Consider the following 17,788-nt stretch of genomic DNA (forward strand, 5'->3'; position numbering starts at 1 on the left):
ATCTCCCTGAATGGGCACCTCTGGAGAGGAAGGTGCTGGAGAGCCCTCAGAGCTTCCCAAGGACTTACTTCACCCAGTAAACTCAGGGCAAGGCTTTGGCCTTGTCTGTCAGTCCTAGAATTAGGACCCAGCAGGGGGATGGTTGTCATGGGGAGACATATAAACATGCTGGTTTTAATTGAGAAGTGGAGTCAAATCTTTTCCGATTGAAAGTCAGTCTGAGTGCTGCTTCAGCAACACATATACTAAAATTGGAACACCACAGAGAAGATTAGCACGGCCTTTGTGCAAGGATGATATGCAAATTCATAAAGCATTCCATATTCTTATATTAAAAAAAAAGTCAGTCAGTTGGCTGAGGGATTTGATGATGGGGCCTGGTTTTGGCATTTCAGACACATGAGAGACGTTTTCTATAAATTGATAGAGTTGAACCTACAGCCCCAAGGTTTTGATTAAGATATATTTAAAGCACACATATAGTACACCAAAAATTATATTATTTGCAATATATGACTTAAAATTAGATATCGACTTTCAAAGATGAGTGGGTATATACATATTCTCTTAAAATTATTTTCTTATAAATTTATTTACTTATTTATTTTTGGCTGCATTGGGTCTCTGTTGCTGCGTGCAGGCTTTCTCTAGTTGCAGCGAGCGGGGGCTACTCTTCGTTGCGGTCTGTGGGCTTCTCGTTGCGGTGTCTTCTCTTGTTGTGGAGCACGGGCTCTAAGCATGTGGGCTTCAGTGGTTGTGGCACATGGGCTCAGTTGTTGTGGCGCACGGGCTTAGTGGCTCCGCGGCATGTGGGATCTTCCCCGACCAGGGCTCGAACCCGTGTCCCCTGCATTGGCAGGCAGATTCTCAACCACTGTGCCACCAGGGAAGTCCCTCTTGAAATTCTTTAAAGGGGTACTTGATCAAAAAATTTGGAAGACTGGGCAGTCCAGTGGTTAAGACTCCGCACTTCCGCTGCAGGGGACCCAGGTTTGATCCCTGGTTGGGGAACTAAGATCCTTCATGCTGCTCCACATGGCCAAAAAAAGAAAAAAATTGGAAGACCATCCACTTTACTAAACCCTTACCCCAGAGTCTCATCCCTGCCTTTATATTACCTGACCTCCTTTTAGTATTTATTGAATGACTACTGGGTATAAACTCTGAGCCACCCCATCACTTGCCAGAGCAGGACCTTTTATAAGCCACTGCTTCTTTCTCAGCCTCTGTTTTCATCTGTAAAATAGGATAATATCCTCTTTTTGCAGGGAGAAGATGGGTGGTTGGGTGTAAAATGGTAACCCTTAGGCAGGCAGAAGGTAGAGCCACTCTCCTGGCCACAGGCTACAGACCTCCCCCTTCCTCTGACTGCATCCCCCCAGAACCCAGCATTCTTCAACTTCCCCTTCTTCCCCTGGGAATCAGTATGTTCAGAAGTGCTCCTCTGGAGGCTAAGGGTACATCTGAAAAATCAAGTGCCCAGAGAAGGAGAGGTTTGGGGTTGGGGAGGGAAGACTGACCTGTTGGACTGGGAAGCCTGGTGGCATCTGAAGGAGGTGTCTTGTGAGCAGCTGCTCTGTGTAGGCCCTGCCTACATTCACATATTTAATCTGCACAACCGCCCATTTGTGAGGCTCAGGGAGAGGATGGGACTTGCTGGTAAGTGGCCCCGGCTGCAATTTGAACCGACATCTATCTAACTCCAGATCCTATAGGCTCTCTTACACTTTCTGAAAGTGTTGTCTGGCACAGAGACTTGTGTGTTCCCCAAACATCCCTGGATCCTTTTAGGGATGGTTTTACACAATCATTTAGTCCACAATTTGAGCTATAATTCTTCTGTCTTTTGGAGACACAGACTTAGAGAAGAGGGGCGGGGATAGATGAAGCATTAGGAAATGTTTCCCCAGCACTTACCCTGATCCTCACAGTCCTGGGCTTGGTCACTGGAGGTCAGAGAAGCATATGCGCTCTGTCTTGTATAAGGGGCTCACCAACTGGCTGGGACCAGAAATGTAAAGCCAAGAGTTACTGCAGGGGCTCATTCAGGGAAAAATGACTGCCTGTAAGGGTAGAATCAGGGGAGACTGCCAGGAGGAGGAATCTTCTAAACTGGGCCCTGAAGGATGAGTAGGAGTTTGCATGACAGGGGAAAAGGCAGAGTGACCAGCATGAGTGCAGGCTGGATGGGATGTGGCCTGTCCTGGCACAGTGAGTATACTGGGCAGCTGGGGAAGTGATGAGGGCAGGAGGGCAGGGATTAGTGGCCACTACACACAGGGCTTTCAAAAAACAATGTCTGAGAGACAGAACAGTTGAAGGTGAAAATTTGAGTCCCTGGGGTGGGGGCTAGGGCTGGGGCTAGAGGGTCAGATTAGCTGACATTTTGGGTAGGAAGGAAACTACTAGAGGGCTGCATGGCTTCAAATGTGGCCAAACCTTCCTCGATCTTAAGTTCCTGATCCAGTTCTGGGGAAACCACTCGGTGAGAGAGAAAGAAAACAATTCTTGGACCCATCACAGGGATGGTTGTGGTGTTCACCAGATTAGTTTGGGGCTAATCACCAAAGGCCTCCAAACCTGGCTGTTTCATCAGAAAGCAGATGCTGCTCCTGTCCAGTGAAGATGAAGAGCTTGCACTGGGAGTTGGGGTTGGGAGTTTGACTTTGAATAGGTCACGCTTCCTATCTGGAATATGGGGCTAACAAGAGTGCCCATCTCAGGATTAAATGAGAGAGTGTCTTCCAGAGTAGCTGGCACAGAAGAGAAGTCACACTGTTATTATAACCTAACAGTCCTAGCATATCCTAAGGTAAGGCCCTTGTGTTTCTAGAGGAGGTATCAATCTCTTCTGGACACTGCTGGCAGAGTGAGCTTTCAACTGCACAAGTGAGATTCTTAACCTGCTTCTTAACCTTCCGTGGCTCCCTGCTGCCTTCCAGATAAAGCCTGAATTCTTTAACTTGACCAAGAAAGCCCTCCACTGTCAGGCCCCTGTGGCTTTCCCCATCTTCATCTGAGGCCTCTTATTGCACTCATCACCTCTACTGCTCCCGCCATGCACTACCCTCTGGTCACACTGAACTGTGGTCAATTCCTCCAAAGCAAGGTATTTCTCTGGGCTCTTCTGCTGGAATCTCTAGCTCATCCCCTTCTTTCCAAACTATTCCTGTGAGTCCTTCTGGACTCCCTCTGGATGTCACTTCTGTGGAAGCCCTTCCCTGACTGTCCCTGAGGCCACCCCAGCTCCCCCAGCAGCTCTCTGGCTTCTCTCTCAGTACTCAGCTCTCTACCTTGTTACTTATTCTCTGCCTTTCCCACAAGGCTCTGAGGGGGAGCTCAATAATTATCTGCTGAATTAATGAATGAAAGGGGGGGCAGTTGTAAGAAAAAAGAAGTACACTGGTGGAATGTCTCGACAGGTATCTCTTTCAGCAGGTTAGGAGTAACAGTAATTTACAGATGAAGAAACTGAGGCTAAGGTAATCTCACTTTGCCTGCCACTCAAATTCCTGAGCACCTGTGGGCAAGACACTGTGCTGGGCCTTCTCACAGACAGTATCTGGAAGGTGTGCTGGCTAAGAGCAAGGGATTTGAGGCTGATCACACCAGATGACAGGACGCTGAGACCTTGCAGAAGGGCTTAATCTTTTGGACCTCATTTCTTCACAGGGCTGCTAAAGGGTTAAAGGAACTCATGCGTGTCAAGTGCCCAGCATGGTGTCCAGTACACAGCATAGACTCAGAGAGTATTATTGATGCTAATCTCTGTCTTAAGGATGGGAGGCGCAGGCCCAGAAAATTTCCCTGTGCTGAGACAGGGAGGGCCAGCCACAGCCAGCCCTATCCCTTCTTCCCCCACTTCAGAAGCCAGTGTCCTTGTGAGAATATTGGGTCCTGTGGGTTCCCTCAGCCCAGATCTGGCACACATGAGGTGCTTGGCCAGTGCCTGCTGGATGGGGAGGCTCCAGTAGAGGCTGCTGTGAATGAGACCTCTGCAGCCATAGTCCACTCTAAGAGGCAGGAAGGGACACTTGAGTCATTCCAGGAAAGTCCAAGAGATTTTCTCTGGGATTCCAGTCTTTTCCCCAAGACCATCAGTAAGCTGTTCATCCCCAGCTGCCTGTCCCCCTTTAGCCCCTACTCCTATTCCGTGGGGCCTGGGAGGTTGGAGAGCGGGGTTCCTATATGGCAGGGATGTGTAGAGGTCAGCCCTGGGGGGAACCACTGTCCCGGCCCCTCTTCACACCTTAGCACCTTTATTTAACTGTTTCTTCCTAAGGCCTGGGGCTTCCTAAGGCAGGCATCTCATCCTTTGTTTACCCAGCACCCAGCAATACTGCCTGGAATGCAGGAAATGGTTACTGAATGAAGCGGTGAAACACATTTCAGCATTCATCAAGTGCTTAGTCTGTATAGGCCCCTAACACTTACTTTCACCTTGCAGGATCCTCACAGCCACCCTGTGCATTGGAAACCACAGGTGAGGAAACTGAGGCCTGGGGCTGTTAATCGACTGGCTCAAGGCCATACGGTGGCAGCTCACAGGCCCTCAGGATGGTCGTGGGAAAGTAAAGTGTTGAGAGTAACCTTAATGAATTGGGGCAACTGGCAGGGGGTAACTGTCAGTCAGAAATGATTGGCTCAAATTAGTAGGTGTGAAGAAGGAACCAGTCAGAGCTCCCCCACTGAACTGCCTAGAAGGGATTAGCAGGAGTCACTCCTTAGTAGAACAAAGGGCAGGTCCCTGTAGGGCAGTACCCTGGGGTGTAGACCCAGCTCTTCTCTGGCTGGTCCTAGCACACAGAACACTGCCAACCTGATTTCGCACCTGGGAACAGTCAGGGTACCTCATCTCTTCAACAGAAGGAGACCCTCTGGGGTCACAGTGCTCCCCTCATCACTCTGGTTCCAGGGGGCGCCTTCCTTCAAGGCAGCCTGCTGCTCTCTTGGCAGGGACTGCATCCCAGCACTTAGGTGTGGTAAGGACCTGTTGTGTATCTCCTTGGCTGGTCTGTGGGCCTTGGAGGACAGGAGGCTAAGGGTATCCTGAGCTCCAAGCCAACTGGGGCCAGTTTTGGGGTGAAGGTTGGAGAAGGCCGAAGGATGAAATTTAGAGAGCTCCGCGCCAAAGCCAAAACCGCGCAGAGCAACGCCAAAAGTGGCCTTTCTCCCAGGTGGTCTCACGGTTAACAGATAGAAGGATGGCGGGTAAACACTCCACTGGGGCAATAATTATGCACATTTACTAAGCCCTGGGAGGAATGGTAGTCACGTGGCTCTCGAGGGCGGCGCCCTCAGCTTTGAGATGGAGTTAACTCTAATCACAGAAGGCTTTCTGGAGGAGGTGGAATTTTTATGGCGGTCGATTGCGGTTTTCTCTGAACAGCGAGGATGAGTTTAGCACTCTAGGGACCAGATAGGTCCCGAGGTGAGCTTTTGGTCGGGGAGCAAGCCTGGGGCGGGGGTCGGAGTTGAATCGGGTTAGGGGAAGGACCTGGGGGGTTCGGCGTCGCGGGGTCAGGTTGTTTGCGTTCCCCCGCTTGCCTTCACGTTGTCTTTTGTGATTGGACGCGCTGCAGCCGCGCTAGGCCGGTGCTACGGGGCCCCGGGCACTGGGTGCAGGCCTCGAGGTGCCTGGCGCCCGAGAGCAGAGCGCCCCAGGCCAGGGATTACGCCAGCAGGCTTGGCGGGGCCAGCCCGGCGGTCCGCCCTCCCAGCGCTGTTCTGCCGGGGTCCCGATGCTCAGCCCGCGGGGGTGAGGCGCGCGCTCCCCGGGGAGCAGGGTTGCTGAGCAGGCGGCCTGCGCCGGGCGGAGGTGGCACGAGAGGGCCATCTGCCTGGGTGCAGAGAACTGCAGCGTCCGCGGTGCGAAGCGCGACCCCTCCGGGCCCCCAGCTCGCGTCCACTGCCCCGCGCGCACTCACCTACTGACGCCCGCCCGCGCCCCCGGCCCAAGTCCCAGTGCCAGGCCCAGACCCGGACTAGGCGCGGGAGGCGGTGCAGGGATTGATTAGTGGACCCCTCCCCCAGCACTCCCCTCGCCCCGCCCGAGGCTGCGAGGACCCCTGGGCCCGGGGGTGGTGAGGGAGCTTCGTCCCCGCGGTGCCCGGGCTGGGGACTCGATCCCTCTGGGCGGGGGCCGCACCGCGGCAGGCCGAGGTGCGGGCGCGCTGTCAGACTGCTGCCCGGCTCGGGTGCGGGGGGGGGGCGGTGGGCTCAGCGCGGGGGTCGCCCGGCCTCATCCCCCCCTGCCGAGGCCACGGCTGGGCGGGCAGTGCCCGGGCCGGTAACCCGACCCGACCCAGCTCCCGGGAGCCGCTCACCCCGCACGGCCGGGCAGGGGGAGGGAGAGGAATGGGGGGGAGGGGGAAGGGAAGGGGTGGTGGGTGAGGGGCTGTGGGGACCGCAGGGCCGAGTACCCGGCCTGTCTGCGCTGCTCTAGGGTGGCTGCCTTTGGTGCCTGGACGAGCCAGCCCCCTGCCTCGCGGGCGTCGGGCCTGCGGCAGAAGGGAGCCCTGGGGCTGTACAGGCTTGGCTCGGGGAGGCAGACCCGAGCTGCTGCCTCCATTTTGTTTCCTGCTCAGCTTGGTCTGTAGTGGTGGTGGTGTGGGCTTGGGGTGCGGCCGGGCAGGGGGTTCACCTGCGGCCGCGCCTGCTCGGGGTTTGAGGCCTCGAAGACCCCAGCCCCAGCCCCCAGGTGAGCCCCGCGGTAGGAGGGGGGTTGCCTTGGCCTCGGGCCGAGCGGAGCGGGCTGAGGGCAGGTGCCCAGTGGATGGGGAACCAGGGCTGTAACCTAAGATGGAGGCCGGGACTGACGCGGGCCCGAGCGGGGCTGGCGGGGCGGTCGGACAGGCCTCAGCCCGGCCAGGTGCCGCCGGGGCTGGGGCTCGAGACCGGTAGGGTGCTGGAACCGTGTGCAGCCCGGGGCCGGCGCAGCTCCCTGAGGTAGGTGAGGGGATCGGAGTGCCACCCACGACGCCCGCAGGCCCCGACACTCCGGTGAGGCGCGCGAGGCCCCTGGGGAGCCCGCCTCAGGCCCCGCCCGGGCAGCCGGGCCGGCCCGTAGGCCCGGGCCGCGAGCTGGCGCGCAGGGGGAGGAGAGGGGGCGGCAGCGGCGGCTCCGCTGATTGGGCGGCGCGCTCGCGAGCCCAACTTCACCCGCCCTGAACCCCGAAGAGTGAGGCAAAGGAGCGCGCGCCGTGGGGGAAGGGGTGCGCGCGCACTCGGGGCCCCAGCCGCACGCGGGCCGGCGCGAGGCGCTCGGTCGCTCGCGCCGCCGCGGGGGCGCGCGCGGTGGGGGTGTGAGGAGGAGGAGGCGGCGGCGGAATAGGCCGGGGCAGGTCGCATTCGCTGCCTTCTACCCTGAAGAGAGACGCGGGGGGAGGGGGGTGCGGTGAGCGGCTCCGCGCTCTCCCCACCGCTCCGCTCGCGCCCCAGTGTAATGAGGGTCACCCCCTCCCCCCAGCCGGCCCGGGAGGGGGCACGGGGCACGGTAACTAGTGCGCTGGGGTGGGCGGCGGGCAGGAGCGAGCGGAGGGGGGAGGCGGGCGGGCGGGGAAGATGGTGGTGGCCGTGAGGTGAGGGGCGCGGGGGAGGGCCGGGCGCGGCACAGGGTTGGTGGCCGGCGGCGTTGCAGCCGCAGGCCCCCTCCCCCTCCATCACTACCAGCCGGGCTCAGGCCTAGCCGGCCGGGACGCCGCGAACTTCCTCCCCGCGCGGCCAGTGCCCCGCCGGCCTCCCGCGCGCACCTCGGCCTCCGCCTCCCTTCAGGTAGCCGGCTGGGGGGCACGGGGCCGGCTGCCCTCCTGCAGCAAACTTTGCTTGTTGCTGAATATTGATGAGTGAGATCGGCTTGGCCAGGAGGTGCTGCCGGCGCTGCGGGAAGGAGCGCGGCCCGGGCAGGCGGCGGCGGCGTCGGCAGCAGCCATGTTTGTCAAGCTGTAGCAGCTGCTGCTGCCCTGACTCGGCTTCACTGGCTGCCTCCGTTTCTCCCCTTGCCGCGTTCCAGTCTCTGGGCCCTGCAGCCGTGGACCGAGCAGGCCTGCAGTCAGAAAGGCGAGCTTCGGGGTGCACCCGCTTCGGCCGACTCGCCTGCGGCCAGAGCACGGCCGCTGCAAAGGCTCCGGCGCCGGCTGGGGCGCAGGGTGCAGCGCTATTGTGACCGCTGCGCCCGAGCCAGCCAGAAAGGATGGGGGGGATAACCTTTTTGTGCAGCGTCCCGAAGCCCCCCTCGAACCCTACAGCCCCCTCCTTTCGGGAGATCCGGCCACAGGACCCCCAGCGGGGGAATGGAAGGACTATTGCTGTTTGAGATTTGGAAATTTCTACTGCCAAAGGGATTTTAATTTTAGATCAGCCCAACTGTCCACCAGTCTGCAGTGCAGAAAAAAGGGACGGCTGTTTCCATGTGGCAAGATCTGCCTATCTCCGGGAAGATGGAGTTTGCGGAGTCTCTCCGAGGCCATTTTTCCATCGTCAGCTGGGGAACTTTTTCCGCCCATGGAAGTGCAGTAGAACTAGGCTTCGAGGCCACTAGGCCTCTTGAAGTGGCTGCCATTTTGAAGATAAGAGTCAAATGGCTTATTAACTCAGATTAATTGCTGTGTTTTTGGATTCCAGGTTGATGCTGGCCCAGGATGGATCAGACCTGTGAACTACCTAGAAGAAATTGTCTGCTGCCCTTTTCCAATCCAGTGAATTTAGATGCCCCTGAAGACAAGGACAGCCCTTTCGGTAATGGTCAATCCAATTTTTCTGAGCCACTTAATGGGTGTACTATGCAGTTATCGACTGCCAGTGGAACATCCCAAAATGCTTATGGACAAGATTCTCCATCTTGTTACATTCCACTGCGGAGACTACAGGATTTGGCCTCCATGATCAATGTAGAGTATTTAAATGGGTCTGCTGATGGATCAGAATCCTTTCAAGACCCTGAAAAAAGTGATTCAAGAGCTCAGTCGCCAATTGTTTGCACTTCCTTGAGTCCTGGTGGTCCAACAGCACTTGCTATGAAACAGGAACCCTCTTGTAATAACTCCCCTGAACTCCAGGTAAAAGTAACAAAGACTATCAAGAATGGCTTTCTGCACTTTGAGAATTTTACTTGTGTGGACGATGCAGATGTAGATTCTGAAATGGACCCAGAACAGCCAGTCACAGAGGATGAGAGTATAGAGGAGATCTTTGAGGAAACTCAGACCAATGCCACCTGCAATTATGAGCCTAAATCAGAGAATGGTGTAGACGTGGCCATGGGAAATGAACAAGACAGCACACCAGACAGTAGACACGGTGCAGTCAAATCGCCATTCTTGCCATTAGCTCCTCAAACTGAAACACAGAAAAATAAGCAAAGAAATGAAGTGGACGGCAGCAATGAAAAAGCAGCCCTTCTCCCAGCCCCCCTTTCACTAGGAGATACAACCATTACCATAGAAGAGCAATTAAACTCGATAAATTTATCTTTTCAGGATGATCCAGACTCCAGTACCAGTACATTAGGAAACATGCTAGAATTACCTGGAACTTCATCATCATCTACTTCACAGGAATTGCCATTTGTAAGCAGTTTTTGGTACAACTTAAATATATACATAAATGTATATATACAGGCAACTTAAAGGGAAACTATAAAAACCAGTTATAACTAATTGATTTTTTGTTGTTTATCAGTTCACAGATGAAAGCCTATTGCTAACGATAAGCTCTTTGGGGAAATTTTACTTTGATTTAAAAAATCATCTTCTATTATATGAGTTTGGTTCTTTTTTGATTTTTCCCAATTAACTCTCCATTGAGGACTGGCTAAGAGTTAAACTTTAAGGGCATTTGATTGAGTTCAGATTTAAATGTTCAAGGTGGAGGTATACATTTGTTTAGCTTTTTCTTTTTTAAGTGAGCCTGGCTTTGGCTTGCTGGTATCATGAGTACAGGTGAACCAGTTAATTACCTGGAGTCCTGTTTCTGCGTAAGGCATGGCTTATATTTTTAGTTGATGGGGTGACTTTTGCTGCAGGTTGAAGTGCATTTGGGGTAAACATTCAGAGTAGCTAAGATGAGAAGGCCTTCTTGGACATCAGTCAGAATTTAAATTGGGCTGATTTTCCTGAACTACCTGTTGTACAGCATCCTATGCTTCAGGTACCTGCCACCATTAAAACCTTTCCAAGTTTTAAATTTTGAAGTGTATATAAATGTGTGGTATGGGTGTATGTGTATAGAAATGGAAAAAAATGTAATTTGAGTTACTCATTAGTGCTACATACTATTGTTAGATTGTGGTAAATGATAAAGTTTTTTTAAAAGTTTGATCTTACGCAGAATTTTTTGACTGTTCCTAGTTAGCTAAATGATCAGTTGACTTCTCTTAGCTTCAGTTTAATCACCTTTAAAATCTGATTGTTTTAACTTGATTGTTAAAAGATTCCTTTCAGCTTTAAATATTTGATTCTGATTTTGTTTCTGTCCAGACACATTGTCATGGTCACCTGTAATGTCACCAAAGAGGATCCCATTTCCTCCCAACATACTGCTGAAATACTATGTAAAGATTTAATCAGAGAAAATTTTATGGTGTGTGATGATAGTTATGAGTGCATTAAACATTCATTTTACTGTATAGCCCTGCTGTTCTTTAAAGTTAGAGTGAGAATGTGGGTGTGTCACTTTTGTTTCTGTTGATTCATATCTTAAATATGCTTTAGTACTCCTTGATTTCTTAGCTTGCAGTTGCAGATTTAAAAAATTTGTTTTGGTAGTAATCTAGAGTCTGTATTGTCAGAGGTATTTTTCAGGGTAGATAGGCTGTATTGGCAGCCTATTGGCAGCTCAGACAAATCCTTCTTCGTGGGTTCATGTTGAAATTTATTTTACATGTATATAGTTTTGTCTTTTGAACTACATAAAAAAAACTTAGATCTGAAGGTGGAGATACATATTTCTCTAGAAGCATACAAATATAAATCTATCAAAGAAATGTCAGTGGAGTATAGGTTCTATTAAAAACAGTTGAAAATACTGGAGCCTATAGAAAGTATGTTATGCATCTAAAATGAGAGTTAACAAACTTGTATAAATGTAGAAAAACTTTTTTCAGGTAGAAAATCTAAATTGCTTAAAGATTATGGACTTGAAGAAGCAAGTATCTTTATTCTTTTTTTTGCCTCCCCCCCGCTGCTCGTGGCTTGCGAGAGCTTAGTTCCCGCACCGGGGACTGAACCCGGGCCACAGCAGTGAAAGCGCCAAGTCCTAACCACTGGACCGCCAGGGAATTCCCATCTTTATTCTTTCATTCCGGTTGTAGATGAAATCTGTTGCTTTGATTTTCGCTTTTGATGTGTGTATATATATATTTTTTGCCTTTGATATTTTTTAACTGAGGATTTAAAGCGAAATCAATCTCAAAATGCAAATGTAGTTGAACAATAAACCACACACTTGATGTTTTGAGACTATTCACAGTTGATTGGTTGATGCGGCAGGTATAGAGTGCTTACTCTGTGTTAGATCCTGTGTTCAGGGCTAGAAATTAGAAAATCTTTTGCAAATGCTATTTGTTTTTTTTTTCTGTCTGTAATATTGTGATAGAATGAGATTCTCCTGGCGAGATTAAGAGTAGTTATTAGGGTTTTAAGCCCTCTGTCTGGAATTAGGGAAAGACACATAGTTCAGCATCATATTGCCAGTTGTTTTGTACAACTAGCTATCAGCAGACTTTTTGCCTCCTGCCATAAACGACCAGCCTCTTCAGTTTACCTTCATGTTCCTCAGTTTTTTCTGTGTACAGTGATGTGAAATGGTTGTCATTACAGTTAATAATCCTGACCTGGTGCTTTTATATTTAATTGGGTTGATACTGTCTAATTTCTGCCTATGTACATATACAATGTACAGTGCTTTGTACATTGTAGATACTTGAAAAAAATCTTCAAGGAAGGTTGGTCCCCAGAGCTCCAAGTTAAAGCAGTCAATAACTTTCAGTTTATTAAGTGCTTTGGTCTGTATTATCTTATTGGGTCTTCATAGCCTTGTAGTAGAAACAGATGTCATAGAAGACATAGATCAACCTTCAAGGCACTTGATGTTATTGGAGACAAGACCGAAACCCTTGAAACCATAGAATTATCTGAGTACTCTTGGTTTTCTTTAGTGACTTTTGAAGGTCTCTGACACTCTTGCCTGGGCCTGAAGTGACTCATGGTTTTCTCACTAGGCTCATTGCAGCAGTTGTTTGTTTGCTACTCTTCCTCACTTAGATATTTTATGGAGATAAATATGAATAGAGTTAATTTATGCTATGGTGGTATTCATGAATTTGGGGATCCTCAAAGTTCTTAGGATGTAGCCAGCCTCCAGGATGGTCTGACATACATTTTATATTAGTGATCCTCTTTATCTAAAGAAGACTGCTAAAAATGAATACACTCAAAATGAGGACTAAAATTTCATAAGTAAATAAGGAGAAAAAGGTTTATTTAGGATTTTATATTGAAAAGTAAAATTAAGAATTATAAAAGTAAGTTTTATTTATTTATTTTTGAAAAGACACATATATATATTTTTAAAATATTTTTTATTTATTTATTTTTGGCTGCCTTGGGTCTTCGTTGCTGTGCGCGGGCTTTCTCTAGTTGCTGTGAGCGGGGACTACTCTTCTTGTGGTGTGCGGGCTTCTTATTGCGGTGGCTTCTCTTGTTGCGGAGCACGGGCTCTAGGCACGTGAGCTTCAGTAGTCGTGGCACGTGGGCTCAGTAGCTGTGGCTCGCGGGCTCTAGAGCGCAGGCTCAGTTGTGGCGCATGGGCTTAGTTTCTCCGCAGCGTGTGGTATCTTCGTGGACCAGGGCTGGAACCCGTGTCCCCTGCATGGGCAGGCAGATTCCCAACCACTGCGCCACCAGGGAAGTCCTTAAAAGTAAGTTTTAAACCTTTATCAAAATTTTGATTATGGGACTTCCCAGGTGGTCCAGTGGCTAAGACTCCGTGCTCCCAATGCAGGGAGCCTGGGATTGATCCCTGACTAGATCCCACATGCTGCAACTAAGAGCCCGCACACGGCAACGAAGATCCCACATGCCGCAACTAAGACCTGGTGCAGCCAAATAAATAAATACTAAAAAAAAATTTTTTTTATTATGATGGCAACTATTTGTTATAATAAGGCAGGAATCAAATAGATTTTTAAAAATTTTGTCCAGCAAAATTGTACCATAGGAGATGGCATACTTTATTTTGCTTCATTTTCTCATTATGATCATAAGGAGGATAAATTTTTAAAAATATTTAAGGACTTAATCATTTTTACTGAGGTTTTTGTTTTAAGAATATCCATTATGGAAAATTTCAGGTGTATACCGAAAAAGAGAAAATAGTTGAATTTCCATGTACTCCTCACTTAGCTTCAAGAATTACTGATATTGGGACTTCCCTGGTGGATCAGTGGTTAAGACTCCGCACTTCCGCTGCAGGGGGTACAGGTTCGATCCCTGGTTGAGGAAGTTACACATCCCGCGAGGTGCAGCTACTCCCCTCCCCCTGCAATAAAAAAGAATCACTGATATTTTGCCAGTCTTGTTCTACCCTCTCCCACTGTGTCATTCACTAGCATTTCTTAACCCTTTGATGTTCATATCACTCTTTGAAGCTCCTGTCCTGTATCCTTATCAGTTGTCACTTGTTTACTGGTTGACCTAGATCAACTTTTCCTTGCCTGTAATTGGGGTGATTCTTCTTTATTATTTACATTGACTTTAAGGAACACAGCATCTTTTTGCCAGATTTGTTTGCAATTTTACCTTGTAATTGACTTGCAATGTAATACTAGTTAGTGCTTCATTAGGTAGTGACAGACACTGTATCGTACATGGGATGGATGTTTGTATAGAGACTTTTTTTTGGCCACTTAAAAATAGATATCTTGGGACTTCCCTGGCGGTCCAGTGGTTAAGAATCCAAGCTTCCACTGTAGGGGGCATGGGTTCGATCCCTGGTTGGGGAACTGAGATCCCGCATGCTGCGTGGTGCGGCCCAAAAAAAAAAGGTATATTGGTGTTGTAACAATATCCACCCGGTACAATCTTGGAGATCCAGAAAATACTCACAAACCACTCCCTGTACTAAGTTCTGTGCTATGGATGTTTACATGGTTAAGGAGATCAATGGAGAGATGAATGAAACTTAGAGCTTCAAGGAAGAAGTGGGACTTGAATTGGTCTTGGCTGGGTTAGGTTTGGTTAGGTTTAGAAGGGTACTTCGGATAAAGAGAACTAAATTGAACATAGTATTTTCAGAAGGTTGGGTAGGATGGGTGTCCTCAGGTAATAAGGCCTAGAAATCCAGACTGTGGCATTTGGTATTGATGTGATAGGAACTGGGGTCCAGTGAGCAATTTCAGCTGAGAAGTGATTCAATGACATCTGTGTTTGGAAAACTTTGGCTAGTAGAGAGTAGAGGCAATGTTAGGATGTAGGAGTCTGTTGCAGTAGTAATTAAAAATTAGAATTGATCAGAGTCAGTAGTAGAAAGAAAGGGGGTAAGTCCAAAAGATTATTTCAGAGAAGGGAAAACTGGCAGCCCTTTTAGGGTTGCCTGGATTGGAGGCAAAATTGGAGCCTGGATTTAAGGAATGAAGGAAAGAGATAAGTGCAGACGATGTCCACGGCTTGTCGTGTTGGTGCCTGAGACAAAAATGATTCCTCAGGGGTTTTCTCCTCTTCCCTTCTCATCATCCCAGCAGTTCTCTACTCCCTCCTTTTCTGTCTCCACACGTCTCAGTTTCTGCTCCTTATCTGACTCTGTCCTTGCTGGAGGCCCTGGTTTTATTCATTACTCTTTCCTCTTTCCCTCTGGGATCTTTATTCTCAACCTTCACTGCATCACTTTTTCTGCCTAAAAACAGAATGACATCTTCCTATTCTAAAGGAATCTTCCTTTATCCTGTAACCTCTCCGATTATCTTTCCTCTTTACTGGTGAATTTCTTGAAAAAGTTGTCTACTTTGTTTACGTCTCCTTAAGCTCTGTGAATTGGCTTCTGTACTCTGTTGAAACTGTTCTTTTCAGAGTCACAAATGACACCTCCATACTTATCCTACTAGATGTGCAGCATTTTGACCACGACTCCTTTTATGACTGCTTGTTCTCTTTTCTTCCTCTTTCCTTCATTCTCTGCAGCCTCATCTGCTTTCATTGATTCACTTTACTGCTTCTCTACTGTGTGAAAACTCTTAATCTGACTTCTGAGCTTCAGACCAAGAAACTCAAACTGCCACCCGAGTTTCTCTTCCATCTGTATCATACTCACTTTTTTTTTTAAAGCTTTTAAAAAATTATTGACATTGCTTTTTTATTTTTATTTGTTTATTTATCTATTTATTTGCCTGCGTTGGGGCTTATTTGCTGAGCGTGGGCTTTCTCCAGTTGTGGAGATCAGGGGCTCCTCTTTGTTGCGGTGCGTGGGCTTCTCGTTGCGGTGGCTTCTCTTGTTGTGGAGCACGGGCTCTGGGTGTGCGGGCTTCAGTAGTTGTGGCATGCGGGCTCTAGAGTGCAGGCTGAGTAGTTGTAGCGCAGGGGCTTAGTTGCTTCGCAGCACGTGGGATCTTCCTGGACCAGGGCTCGAACCCATGTGCCCTGCATTGGCAGACGGATTCTTAACCACTGCGCCACCAGGGAAGTCCCCATACTTACTTACTTTTGACCCTATCTCTTTTATTGCCAAACATGCTTTTCCTTCTGTCTTAATGATGGCATCATCCTCCATTTCTTCTCGAGGCTGGAAACCTTGGAGTCACTTATTTGTTTATATGATTCAAAATGCATTTGAGTGCCTCCTCTGTGCTAGGCACTGCTAGTATTAAAAAAGGGAAAGACGTAGACTTGCTTTTAAGGAACTTTACTGTGGAAAACAAATGTAAACAATGACAATAACAGAATGCCACGTGGTCTGATAGGTGTTATAGGTACTATGGGAGTGTGGAGGAAGGCATGCCTGGAGTAATCTGGAAGAACTTCATAGAGGGTTATATATAATTTGAGCAGAGACATGCCAGTAAGTAAGAAGGAATAGCATATACAAGTGGCAAGAAGTTCTTTGATAGGAATCTGAGAGGAGTGGGGTTGTCAGGAGATAAAGTGTTAATATAGGCCTTGTATTCCATGCTGTAGGGTTGAATTTTTATGCTATTTCCATTCTACTGTGATGTCTTTATTACTGGTCTTCATATAGTTTTTCTCTCCAGTCTGTCTGGAGAGACAGACAAAATTGCCTCTGACCTCCAAAATGAGAAAACTAGGTCTCTGGTTAAAGCTTTATCTTCAGTGCCTCACTCCTCTCCCCATTTGCCTAACAAATAAGCCCAAATTCAGTGTCCTCTTTGATAGGACCTCATCCCGACTTTCCCAAATCTCATATGCTACACCCAGGGAATCCTGGCTGGGTTCAGCCAGGCTGAACTGTTAGCCTTTGTCTCCCTGATGTGATTCATCGTTTTGCATATTAACAATGTGTAGCATGGTGCCTTCTTTGTAGCAGACACTCATATATTTATGGAGTAAAAGAATGAATGGTGGGGCTTGCCTGGTGGCGCAGTGGTTGGGGGTCCGCCTGCTGATGCAGGGGACACGGGTTTGTGCCCTGGTCCGGGAGGATCCCACGTGCCGCGAAGCGGCTGGGCCCGTGAGCCATGGCCGCTGAGCCTGCGCGTCCGGAGCCTGTGCTCCGCAACGGGAGAGGCCACAGCAGTGAGAGGCCCGCGTACCGCAAAAAAAAAAAAAAAAAAAAAAAAAAAGAATGAATGGTGCTATTCCAGAGATACAAGTTGGGAATGGGAGTAAATTTTAGGTAGGAAGGTGATGAGTAGACTGTGAATGCTCATCCTCAATGTACCAAATTTCAAAACTTCAGTGATTTTTTTTGACTTTATCTCCTCATGCATTTAATTTCTAAGGGCTTTGAATTTGTGCTCCCTGTATCTCAAGCATTCATTTTTCTCTCCATTCTCACATTTAATCTCTTAATTAAGGATATTAAATCATAATAGTTTTAACTTGGATAGATCCCTTGAGAATGTACTGTGCTACCTGTTTAGTAGAAGTCCCTTTAATCTCTCTGAGGCCCAGTTCCTCATCTCTAAATTGGGCGAATACTGTGTAGCCTACACGTTTGAAAGGATGCAACAAGATAATTTATCTGAAGCAGCTAGCACAGTGCTAGTTCTGAAGTAGGTGCTTGGTAAGTGATGCCTATTATTATTATATGCCAAGAGCCAAATGGACATTTGGAAGAGTTAGTTGTGAATTTTGAGAAACGTATCTTTGCACTTTTGCTTTTTTCTCTATTCTTCTAAACTGTTCTTCCTTAATTGGTAAGATAAAGGCATTAAGTATTTTTTCTGTTTTTGTTTAATAATCAGGAGAATTTGATCCATTTTTTTGTTTGGTAATCAGGAGAATTTAATTTGGGCCATGGGATCAGTATCTCTCTGCACTCCAGCTATTAAGTAGTTTAACTTTATTACTTGTTGCTTTTTGCCGGTTGTCTTTTGTCATGGATATAAATGTTTCATTTCCACCCCCTGGTTTTCAGGAGAGCCCACCTCTTTTCTGGTGGTGGGTTTGATTTTCACTGAATGATCATTTCTGAAACTTTTTTAATGATCTCAAAATGTAGCCTTTTGAAGAAATTGCTATGAATATTTTTAGTTAGAAAAGTAATATAAATTCATGGTAAAAGTGAAAAATGGAACATTAAAACAAAAAGGAACTTTATTTCTGTCACCCTTCATATGCTC

At 48.5% G+C, this 17,788-nt stretch overlaps 1 protein-coding gene and 1 non-coding gene across 12 annotated transcripts in view; both read left to right on the plus strand.

Moving 5' to 3' along the window:
- Positions 1-222: 222 nt before the first annotated feature.
- Positions 223-328, plus strand: LOC149749853 (U6 spliceosomal RNA). The gene has a single exon (XR_016392898.1). It is a non-coding gene; the product is annotated as a U6 spliceosomal RNA (small nuclear RNA).
- A 6,276-nt stretch (positions 329-6,604) lies between these two features.
- Positions 6,605-17,788, plus strand: part of LOC111169837 (histone-lysine N-methyltransferase, H3 lysine-36 specific) — a 131,735-nt gene continuing 120,551 nt past the window's right edge. The window contains exons 1-3 of one of the 11 annotated variants that reach the window (XM_022564373.3): positions 6,607-6,700; positions 8,623-8,736; positions 9,477-9,566. In XM_022564373.3, the coding sequence (XP_022420081.1) occupies positions 8,707-8,736; positions 9,477-9,566 (120 nt within the window). In that variant the 5' untranslated portion in view covers positions 6,607-6,700; positions 8,623-8,706. The other 10 variants (XM_022564372.3, XM_022564374.3, XM_089909730.1 and 7 more) reach the window with 10 other exon arrangements.

This window comes from Delphinapterus leucas, chromosome 3 (genome assembly GCF_059928025.1).
Source record: "Delphinapterus leucas isolate spDelLeu-1000000601 "Yukka" chromosome 3, BTC_Dleu_Yukka2, whole genome shotgun sequence".
Lineage (NCBI taxonomy): Eukaryota > Metazoa > Chordata > Mammalia > Artiodactyla > Monodontidae > Delphinapterus > Delphinapterus leucas.